The 12,149-nt window shown below is 43.7% G+C and overlaps 1 protein-coding gene across 2 annotated transcripts in view; it reads right to left on the bottom strand.

Annotated features, from left to right (window-relative positions):
* The window catches only part of DHX32 (DEAH-box helicase 32 (putative)), a 55,350-nt gene that overhangs the window by 1,223 nt on the left and 41,978 nt on the right, over nucleotides 1-12,149 (bottom strand). For both annotated transcript variants that reach the window (XM_059053855.2, XM_059053856.2), the window contains 4 exons: nucleotides 4,022-4,213; nucleotides 3,291-3,440; nucleotides 1,388-1,575; nucleotides 347-528 (listed from right to left, as the gene is read on the bottom strand). In XM_059053855.2, the coding sequence (XP_058909838.1) occupies nucleotides 347-528; nucleotides 1,388-1,575; nucleotides 3,291-3,440; nucleotides 4,022-4,213 (712 nt within the window). The remainder of the gene's footprint in view (nucleotides 1-346; nucleotides 529-1,387; nucleotides 1,576-3,290; nucleotides 3,441-4,021; nucleotides 4,214-12,149) is intronic.

The raw sequence follows: 12,149 nt of genomic DNA, 5'->3' as shown, positions 1-12,149 counted from the left end.
ACCTCGCCTCCACCCCCTCTCTTCCTCACTTGCTCCAGTCCAGCGGCCTGTGTGTTTTGAGAGGTTGCTACGCTCCTCAAGATCGGCACCTGCTCGCCCTGTTCCTCTAAGGTGCATCGTGCTTTGCTGTACATTTCTGTACTGTGTTCTCTCTTTATGCTGTAATCTCAGAGGCGTGAGTATTTCTTAGTCATCTACAGAGAGCTGCCGTTAGTAGGTGCTCTCAACATAATTTAGATTGATAGCAGTATAAACTTATATTGAAAATTTTTTGAAAAACCAAATTTGTCATTTGCTCTTCACGTATGAATCCAAAGAAACCCCCTTTTTCCTCCGTTAAACTTACAGTTCAGGAGAGATTTCTGAGGCGATCCTGATGTAGTTGTTGTCAGATATGCTGAATTTATGGAAGAGGACCCACTCTGGCATCTTCTTGGTGACAGAGTAACAAGAGAGGGGATGCAGCTGCGCGACTTGCTTGTGTGTCAGCATTAAGTAATTACCTGACCCATCAACATCCCGAGCAATCTACAAGGCAGCGTTTTACAGAAAAAAGGATTTTGTATTAATATGGAGGTCGATACACAAAAGTATTTTGCTTAAAAAATTCCAAAATACTCCACACAGAGTAGTTAAAACTACAGATTTGCCGCCCATGTTTTCTAGTTTCAGATACAGAAAAGAAGACATAAACATGTTCTGCGCAACACGTGGAGCCAGTGGTGGTGATGATGATAAGTATCTTTACCGGTTTCAGGGCAGCCCTGCCAAAAGAGTGCGGCTACAAAGGTGAATGCTTTGGTCAAGAAATAAAGCTGGCACGGTCCCTGTCACGTTGTGGACCACGCTTGCAAATGTCCACTGCTTTTCACTTGACGTTTTAGCTCATTTAATCCTCGCGATACCCCTGCGATGCAGGTAACCTGACTTCTTCCACACAGATGCGGAAACCCACGCTGCAATGTCCTTTGTCTCCATTAAGAGCGCTTTAGGGTTTAGGTGGTGCATGCTTATTCTGTAACGCGCTACGTTAGTCAGCCTCCACGCCAGGAAAGAAACAGATGGGCTGTTGCCTTTCCTTCTTGTTGGGCACGTGGGAGCAAACGGGTGAGATGAGGGGCCATGACTATGTTGGCCAAAGGTGCTGTAACAATTCCTCTGTGATGGAAAAGGTCGGGACAGAGAACACTCTAGCTTAGTCCTCCATTCCCCTGACGGGAAGTATGTTTAAATACTAAGTCTTTAATGACATATAAGGGTTTTTAGTTTTATTTTAAAGTTAACATCAATACGATAATCATCCTAAGTGGGAGGTTTCTGACAGGATGTCCTGAATGTGTGAAGTTTTGTCAAGCGCATACTAACAGGTGGCCTTATCCATTCTTACCTGCATAAAATAACCAGACAGAAGAGCTTTCCTTATGTTCAGAGTGTTTTCCTTTGAGCCGAAAGCAGGTTCTGTGTAAGGAAGCTCGATTCGCTTGATGATTTCTAAGAGTTCGGCTCGGATAACGTCTGCCATCCTGAGCGCAGAGCAGTTGAGGAGGTAATCGTGACACCACTTTTCAACACAGTCTAGGAAGGAACGAACAAAAAGCTATTTAGAAATGACTTGTCCTAACTGAGAGAGCCCAGGCGGGAAGGCGCTCTGCCTCTGCGTCCCTCTGTGTCCTCTCCTAACGAGGCTGTCACATGAGGGAGTGGGAGGGAGGGAGGCAGCAAGGAGGGGGGGGGACCTCCGGTGGCCGCGGGAGTGGCTGTCCCTGGCACGGCTGGGAAGGGAGAGGGTGCCGGCTGGCAGGGCCTGCAGTGGCTGCGGGGGACTCCACGAGCCCACCAACTGTAAAGTGCAGGTCCCTAGCGCTGACCAATACTGTATCACCCTCATCTGGCTCCTAAGGGGCAGGAGAGACTGTCTCAAGATCACCATTTTGTCCAGTGTGCGTACGGCGAGGATGTATGTGCCCACGACGTTCAGTCAAACTAGGAGGGAGAAAGCTTACAGTACAGATACCTCTGATCCATGAAAATATCTCACATAGTTTACTTAATGATAAGAAAAGGATTACTACTAGGCTGATTTGGGAATGAATGATGTCACAGGGAAGCTCGCCTACCCTAGCTGCAAATTTTGTATCGAAATTCAGTCCCCTGGATCAGTGTGAAGTTATTCTTCGTTGCCGTCTGTGATTAGCTGGACCCAGAGTTTCGCCCTGGCCGGGAGCACACGTGGCCTCGGCACAGCGGGCTGCAGACCTCCGTCGGTCCTTCCCGTCCACTCCCTCAGGCCCGTCTGGAGCCACAGGAGTGCTTTGCACTCGGTCCAGCGACGACCGCCACCGGCTCGCCCTCCGGAGACGCCAAGCCCCTCGTGTACTTTCTGGCTCCGCTGACAACGTCCTCTGCTCGGCTCTGAAAAACCAACTCCCTGCTCTGCGACTCTGACTGCTGTCAATCTTTCCGCTTTAAACATTTTTCACACCATCTGCTGGAGCGAAGGAGGTAGAAGCAGCAGCGTGGAGAACGAAGGTGACAATAATCCTCCCGGTAGGAAGGGAGCTCCCCTCTGGCTGTGTCCGCCGCACTGCTTTGCCCCGTCTGCCCCTGGAGACCCCCTTCCTGTCTTTAAGGCCCAGCACAGGAGCTTCACGTGGAGGAGTTTTCCGTTCCCTCACCACTGGGAACGGGAACATACCCACCGTGGTTTAGACGTGCCCAGGACTTGTGCCGCAGCTTTGCACAGGCCATTCTACGCCCCCGGACGCCCTCGCCGGCCCTCCCCGCCTCGGCCAGGCCCAGCCTCCCTCAGCTCATCAGCTATTCGTTACCATTACCTGGAGCTGGGGGGTGTTTGTTTTGTTTTCAATGCCCCGTATTCTCTCTGCATCCAGTAGTGAGCATGCCACATTACGAAAGGCACAAAGCTCAGCTCTGGCCGCTGGGCAGCTAGAGACGGCAGTTCCTTTCCTTCCTCCCTGGACCCGAGAGGACAGGAGACATGCTGTGCAAGTCTGTGTCCCCCGTCCCCGCGTCCCCAGCGAGCGAGCTCTGAAGGCTGCCGGGCTGGGTGCCGGGTCCACGGAGGCAGACCCCCACCCCACCGCCGTGGGAGCAGGAGGCGTGTCTCTACTGCTCACCCGCGGGTGCCTGAGGGCCTCAAGCGCCATCCCACTCAAATGACCAAGGGGGCTGGAGAGAAAGGGTGTTGGACGAATAACAGCCCAGCCTGGTCTGGGGAACGAAAGGTGGAATTCGGAGGTAATTTCTGAGAAGGCCAAGCGTTCACTTACGTTCGCCGCTGGAATTCAGAGCCACGTCCTGGTAGGCCTTGTAAATGTTGATGAGGGTGAAGTGATCTCCTTCAGGATGGAAGAAGGTCTTCCAACAAGACAAGGCGGCCTCCTCTGCTCCCCGGGGCAGGTGCGAAAAGCAATTAGGAGCTTTAAGATGCAAAAGGGCAGAAGGTCAGCAATAATGAGATGTGCCCTTTAGCACGACAGGGCTCCCTGCTGCTTGGAGCCCTGCTCCTGTCTTACTCTGTGAATAACAGGCTATCCTGTTTACATAGAAATCAGAGAACTGCAGGGTGAGCTGTCATCTTGTGCTTCTCCTTGCTCCTGTGTTAGCTTTTCTCAGGTCTGCTCAGCGCAGCGGACACCCTGCTTGTAAATATTACAGCCCCCGGTTCAGGGACAGGACTAGAACTCAGGTCCTAATGCAGCATAGCCTTTGGTCTGTCCTGCCAGTAGAAGAATCAATTAAAACCTATAAACCAAGATGAATGAGGTGGTAGGAAATAAAAAACACGTACACGTGACACGTTCTTCTTGATCTGTACCGATTACTTCAGCAAAAGGGAACTTTCACTGGGCTTTTATTTAGATTTTTTCATATGAAGGCAATTCTTATAATTTTCTACATTTTTAAACTACTAAAGTATTTCATTATCATTTCAAATGGATCTCATTTAAATCTATTCCTGCTGCAGATACACAGTACAAAAGAGCCGGGGAAGGAATACCTGTTACCATGGCAGCGATTGTTAGCATTTCATCTACACAGTCAAATTCACAGGATGCTAAGATAGACTTGGAGAGTTGTGGATCAAGAGGAAACTCGGACATGATGATTCCAAATTCAGAAAGATTTCCATCATTGTCCAGTGCTGCCAGATAATCTAAGTCTTCCAACGCCTGCATCAAACTTTCTGGTGCTAGGGAAGACAAAATTAATAATTAGAAAGTCTCATACAACCAAGATGGAGTAACAGGTACTGGATTTTCCCTCCCACACAAAACAACCGACCAATGAGCAAAATATATGAAACAAGAGTTCGCAAGACAGAGAACATCAGGCAACGGAGGACAGCGATTCCTGAGAGGGGGACACCTCAAGGGGTAAGCCTGAAGACTGCCCGGCTTACTGCCTTGAGAGAGTTTCCAGGCTGTGGTGCTGGGAGGGGACCCAAGGCGAGCTGCCAGACTCCCCGAATTATGGAGAGGGTGCCGAGGGTCCAGGGAGACTAAGGTGGCCAGAGCCTGCAGGTCGGACCTCCTGAGAGGAGAGAGCTCTAGAGCGAGGACGCAGAGGATGTACGAGAGCCGCTAAGTCAGTCAGCAGGGTCCATTCACTCTACTCCAGGCCAGAGAAGGAACCATCCGGAGGAGCAGAGGGTCAGTGCCTGGTGCTGACGCGGGATCCAGACACACCCGTTCCCACCAGCCAGGCTGCAAAGCATCATGATTCATGGGGCTCTGGGGGGGAAACAGAGAATAACTACACCCCACATGTACACTGTTCCAGTGCCACCTAACTAATCCTAAAGACCTGAAAGGATCAATCTGCATCCCAGGACAAAGCTCAAGAATATTTACAGGAATACAAAATATCCAGTATCCAACCCAGTAAACTGTACAATGTCTAGCATCCAACAAATACTATGAGGCATGAAAAGCAGGAAAATCTAATCCCATAATAAAGAGAAAAACGAATCAACTGAAACTGACCCAGATGACAGAAATGGTAGACAAGGATGTTGAAAGAGCTATTTGCCAGTACAAGTAAGGACCAAAGGCTAATTTTCTCCATCCCTTTATTTCCCTTATAAGTTTATATGACATCAATAATGGTGTAGTTTTATTATATATGCTTAATATCCACCTACAAAGATAAATCCATGTATTCAAGGTGAGGCAGTCTCCTTGTCCTTGCAAAATAAAGTCACATTAAAATGAATACACGTGTTTTTCACCAGGCCTCACAAAGAAGCGAATCACACAGCATGAAGCTGCTGGATTGTTCTACCCAAGAAACAGAAGGATTTATGAGCTACTCGATGGCTTTCACTTGTCTCACTTCCAACATGTTCCTGGCAGGCGGGAGACAGAGCCTGTGGGGACCTGAGAAGCAGTTTAACCTCCTTGTAGCTGGGAGTTCAAGGTAACGAACAGTACAAATTTACTTATTTGCTGCCCAAACTTTGACCACTAAGCTATTTGTCAAAATTTCAAGCAAACTGTGTTACTCAAAAGCCAGTCCCAAATTCAGATTTGATAAAGTCCCCCCATTTCCATCAAGAGACCTGGGAACACTGGGAGAGACCCCGCTGCGGGCTGGGGAAGGACCCCCGGTGCTGCACGCAGCTCCTCGCATCCCCAGGCCTCTTGCTGGAGAGAGCGTGGAACGGGCCTGGCCTCCACCTCTGACACGTGATTTGCCAGTGAAAGATCAGTGACTGGGAAAGCAAGTAAGTGTTGGGCTGAGGGGGGCTGTGAGCAAGCCTGCAGAGAACCCAGGCATCTGCTAGAGGACTCGGGCATGGCTTTCACTCCACCTGGGAGGAAAGAAGCTGAACGTCCCTGTTTTTGGTTTCTTTCATCAAGATTTAAAACTGAGAAGAGCACAGCCTCAGGGGATTCCGTTCTTGGATTCTGACCCCTTGGCCTCTCCAGAGCACTAGGCAGGAGCACTGGTGGACTCCTTGTTCATTTGGAGACCCTGGAGCAAGGATGAGACCTTGACAAATCACAGTCCCGGGAAGTAAACAGATGGGCTATTTAGAAAAATAGTCCGAGCCATCAGTGAGCCATGAAATCAAAAGTAACAGAGACGGCCTCATCCACCAGAGGGCAGACAGCAAAAGCAAGAACTACAATCCTGCAGCCTGTGGAACAAAAACCACATTCACAGAAAAATAGACAACATGAAAAGGCAGAGGGGGCTATGTACAAGATGAAGGAACAAGATAAAACCCCAGAAAAGCAACTAAATGAAGTGGAGATAGGCAACCTTCCAGAAAAAGAATTCAGAATAATGATAGTGAAGATGAACCAGGACCTCAGAAAAAGAATGGAGGCAAAGATCGAGAAGATGCAAGAAATGTTTAACAAAGACCTAGAAGAATTAAAGAACAAACAAACAGAGATGAACAGCACAATAATTGAAATGAAAACTACATTAGAAGGAATCAATAGCAGAATAACTGAGGCAGAAGAACAGATAAGTGATCTGGAAGACAGAATGGTGGAATCCACTGCTGCGGAACAGAATAAAGAAAAAGGAATGAAAAGAAATGAAGACAGCCTAAGAGACCTCTGGGACAACATTAAACACAACAACATTCCCATTACAGGGGTCCCAGATGGAGAAGAGAGAGAGAAAGGACCTGAGAAAATATTTGAAGAGATTATAGTAGAAAACTTCCCTAACATGGGAAAGGAAATAGCCACCCATGTCCAGGAAGCACAGCAAGTCCCATAAGCGATAAACCCAAGGAGAAACACTCTGAGACACATAGTAATCAAATTGGCAAAAATTAAAGACAAAGAAAACTTATTCAAAGCAGCAAGGGAAAAACAACAAATAACGTACAAGGGAACTCCCGTAAGGTTAACAGCTGATTTCTCAGCAGAAATTCTACAATCCAGAAGGGAGTGGCATGATATACTTAAAGTGATAAAAGGGAAGAACCTACAACCAAGATTACTCTCCCCAGCAAGGATCTCATTCAGATTCAACAGAGAAATCAAAAGCTTTACAGACAAGCAAAAGCTAAGAGAATTCAGCACCACCAAACCAGCTCTGCAACAAATGCTAAAGGAACTTCTCTGAGTGGGAAACACAAGAGAAGAAAAGGAACTACAAAAACAAACCTCAAACAATTAACAAAATGGTCATAGGAACATACATATTGATAATTACCTTAAATGTGAATGGATTAAATGCTCCAGCCAAAAGACAGACTCTCCCTGAATGGATACAAAAAAAGACCCATATGTATGCTGTCTACAAGAGACCCACTTCAGACCTAGGGACAGATACAGACTGAAGGTGAGGGGATGGTAAAAGATACTCCATGCAAATGGAAATCAACAGAAAGCTGGAGTAGCAATACTCATATCAGATAAAATAGACTTTAAAATAAAGAATCTTACAAGAGACAAGGAAGGACACTACATAATGATCAAGGGATCAATCCAAGAAGAACATATAACAATTATAAATATATATGCACCCAACACAGGAGCACCTCCATACATAAGGCGAATGCTAACAGCTATAAAAGAGGAAATTGACAGTAACACAGTAATAGTGGGGGACTTCAACACCTCACTTACACCAATGGGCAGATCATCCAGACAGAAAAGTAATAAGGAAACAGAAGCTTTAAATGACACAATAGACCAGATAGATTTAATTGATATTTATAGGACATTCCATCTGAGAACAGCAGATTACATTTTCTTCTCAAGTCCACACAGAACATTCTCCAGGATAGATCACATCTTGTGTCACAAATCAAGCCTCAGTAAATTTAAGGAAATTGAAATCATATCAAGCATCTCTTCCGACCACAACGCTATGAGATGAGAAATCAATTACAGGGAAAAAAAACTGTAAAAAACACACATGGAGGCTAAACAATATGTTACTAAATAACCAAGAGATCACTGAAGAAATCAAAGAGGAAATCAAAAAATACCTAGAGACAAATGACAATGAAAACATGACAATCCAAAACCTATGGGATGCAGCAAAAGCAGTTCTAAGAGGGAAGTTTATAGCTATGCCAGCCTACCTCAAGAAATAAGAAAAATCTAAAATAAACAATCTAACCTTACACCTAAAGGAACTAGAGAAAGAAGAACAAAAACAAAACCCAAAGTAAGCAGAAGGAAAGGAATCACAAAGATCACAGCAGAAATGAAATAGAAACAAAGAAAATAATAGCAAAGATCAATAAAACTAAAAGCTGGTTCTTTGAGAAGGTAAACAAAATTGATAAACCATTAGCCAGACTCTTCAAGAAAAAGAGGGAGAGGACTCAAATCAATAAAATTAGAAATGAAAAAGGAGAAGTTACAACAGACACCGCAGAAATACAAAGCATCCTAAGAGACTACTACAAGCAACTCTATGCCAATAAAATGGACAACCTGGAAGAAAGGGACAAATTCTTAGAAAGGTATAACCTTCCAAGACTGAACCAGGAAGAAGCAGAAAATATGAACAGACCAATCACAAGTAATGAATCACAAGTAATGAAATTGAAACTGTGATTTAAAATCTTCCAGCAAACAGAAGTCCAGGACCAGATGGCTTCACAGGTGAATTTTATCAAACATTTAGAGAAGAGCCAACACCCATCCTTCTCAAACTCTTCCAAAATATTGCAGAGGAAGGAACACTCCCAAACTCATACTACGAGGCCACCATCACCCTGATACCAAAACCAGACAGAGACTACAAAAAAAAGAAAATTACAGACCAATATCACTGATGAATATAGATGCAAAAATCCTCAACAAAATACTAGCAAACAGAATCCAACAACACATTAAAAGGATCATACACCATGATCAAGTGGGATTTATCCCAGGGATACAAGGATTCTTCAATATATGCAAATCAATCAATGTGATATACCATATTAAGGAATTGAAGAATAAAAACCATATGATCATCTCAATAGATGCAGAAAAAGCTTTTGACAAAATTCAATACCCATTTATGATAAAAACTCTCCAGGAGGTGGGCACAGAGGGAACTTACCTCAACATCATAAAGGCCATATATGACAAACCCACAGGCAGCCTCATTCTCAATGGTGAAAAACTGAAAGCATTTCCTCTAAGATCAGGAACAAGACAAGGATGTCCACTCTCACCACTATTATTCAACATAGTTTTGGAAGTCCTAACCATGGCAATCAGAGAAGAAAAATAAAAGGAATACAAATTGGAAAAGAAGAAGTAAAACTGTCCCTGTTTGCAGATGACATGATACTACATGTTATAGTATCCTAAAAATGCCACCTAAAAATGCCACCAGAATCCTAAAAATGCCACCAGAAAACTACTAGAGCTAATCAATGAATTTGGTAAAGTTGCAGGCTACAAAAGTAATGCACAGAAATCTCTTGCATTCCTATACACTAATGTATAGTGTATATTTCTCTTTCTCTGAAAGAGAAATTAAGGAAACACTCCCATTTACCATTGCAACAAAAAGAATAAAATACCTAGGAATAAATCTACCTAGGGAGACAAAAGACCTGTATGCAGAAAACTATAAGACACTGATGAAAGAAATTAAAGATGAAACCAACAGATGGAGAGATATACGCATGTTCTTGGATTGGAAGAATCAAAATTGTGAAAATGACTATACTACCCAAAGCAATCTAGAGATTCAATGCAATCCCTATCAAATTACCAATGGCATTTTTTACTAGAACTAGAACAAAAAATCTTAAAATTTGTATGGAGACACAAAAGAACACGAATAGCCAAAGCAGTCTTGATGGAAAAAAACGGAGTGGGAGGAATCAGACTCCCTGACTTCAGACTGTACTACAAAGCTACAGTAATCAAGACAATATGGTACAGGCACAAAAACAGAAACACAGATCAATGGAACAAGATAGAAAGCCCAGAGATAAACCCACACACCTATGGTCAACTGATCTATGACAAAGGAGGCAAGGATATATAATGAAGAAAAGACAGTCTCTTCAATAAGTGGTGCTGGGAAAACTGGACAACTACATGTAAAAGAATGAAATTAGAACACTCCCTAACACCATACACAAAAATAAATTCAAAATGGATTCGAGACCTAAATTTAAGACCAGACACTATAAAAACTCTTAGAGGGAAACATAGGAGGAACACTCTGACATAAATCACAGCAAGATCTTTTTTGACCCACCTCCTGGAGTAATGGAAATAAAAACAAAAATAAACACATGGGACCTAATGAAACTTAAAAGCTTTTGCACAGCAAAGGAAACCATCAACAAGGTGAAAAGACAACCCTCAGAATGGGAGAAAATATTTGCAAAAGAAGCAACGGACAAAGGATTAATCTCCAAAATAGATAAACAGCTCATGCAGCTCAAGATTAAAGAAACAAACAACCCAATCCAAAAATGGGCAGAAGACCTAAATAAACATTTCTCCAAAGAAGACATAGAGATGGCCAAGAAGCACATGAAAAGCTGCTCAACATCACTAATCATTAGAGAAATGCAAATCAAAACTACAATGAGGTATCACCTCACACCAGTTAGAATGGGCATCATCAGAAAATCTACAAACAATAAATGCTGGAGAAGGTGTGGAGAGAAGGGAACCCTCTTGCACTGTTGGTGGGAATGTAAATTGATACAGCCACTATGGAGAACAGTATGGAGGTTCCTTAAAAAGCTAAAAATAGAATTACCATATGACCCAGCAATCCTACTACTGGGCATATACCCAGAGGAAACCATAATTCAAAAAGACACATGCACCTGAATGTTCATTGCAGCACTATTGACCATAGCCAGGTGATGGAAGCAACCTAAATGCCCACAGACAGACAAATGGATAAAGACGATGTGCTACGTATATACAATGGAATATTACTCAGCCATAAAAAGGAACGTAACTGGGTCATTTGTTGAGACGTGGATGGATCCAGAGACTGTCATACAGAGTGAAGTAAGTCAGAAAGAGAAAAATAAATATCATATATTAACGCATGTATGTGGAACCTAGGAAAATGGTACAGATGAACCAGTTTGCAGGGCAGAAGTTGAGACACAGATGTAGAGAAAAAAAACGTATGGACACCAAGGGGGGAAAGCTGCGGGAGGGTGGGGTTATGAATTGGGTGATTGGGATTGACACGTATACACTGATGTGTATAAAATGGATGACTAATAAGAACCTGCTGTATAAAATAAATAAATAAAATAAAATTTAAAAACTTAAAAAAAATTAAGGATTTCTGTTCAACAAACAGCACAATAGAAAACCTTAACTGAGCATAAGATTGGGGGAAAAAAAAAAGTAACAGCTGACATGCCAGAGAAGGTGCAAGAAGCAGCAGCAGAAATAAGCATCTCAGATTAAACAGAGCACGAGGGCACTCGGGGCACGAAGCTAATTACTGAACGTTGTGTAGAAACCAATTTCCATGAATCGGCAAAGGTGCCGCATTGTAAGCTACAGGATCTCTGGCAACTGTCCCGGTAAGCGCATCTGGCTTAACCGCCAGCCTCTGTCCCCAAAGGGAACCTACTTCTCACTTTTATGTCCTGGAGTTGAGTTGGCTGCACACAGAGTCACTAATGGACATAACTTCATGGTTTGGCTCTCGGTCCAAACACACCAGATAAAGGGAGGAAGTTCTTGGGGTTTTATTATATTAGAAAGAACAAGTTAATGAATGCAGATTATACGGGTGAAGGAATCATAATAAACAACTGAATAGGATTTGCTAATATTACATTCTACAGTTTAAGACATCTCCCCAGTATGGCCCATAAAATTATCTTAGACAAGAGCAGAAGGGTTTAGATGAGGGTTCTTTATGGCAGTGCTATTTAAGTGTAATCCATGGTAAACAATGCTAACAAATGGAATATAAATGTTTTAGTGTGAGGCCTCTTCTTTACAGCAGTGCAAAATCACACTGCTTTATTCCAAAGGCAATTTCAATAAGAACAAGTCATCATTTTTATTAAGTTCTATTGCCAACGCCAGCCGTACTCCCTGTAGGATAGCTCACTACAAGGTCACACGCCTCCCCCAGTGCCATCGCTCAAAGTAACTTGAAGGGCTATTATCACACTGTTTCGTTATGGTGCCCTTTTTCCATGGAAC

Source organism: Kogia breviceps, chromosome 2 (assembly GCF_026419965.1).
Source record: "Kogia breviceps isolate mKogBre1 chromosome 2, mKogBre1 haplotype 1, whole genome shotgun sequence".
NCBI lineage: Eukaryota > Metazoa > Chordata > Mammalia > Artiodactyla > Physeteridae > Kogia > Kogia breviceps.
This window is presented reverse-complemented; position numbering and strand designations above follow the sequence as displayed.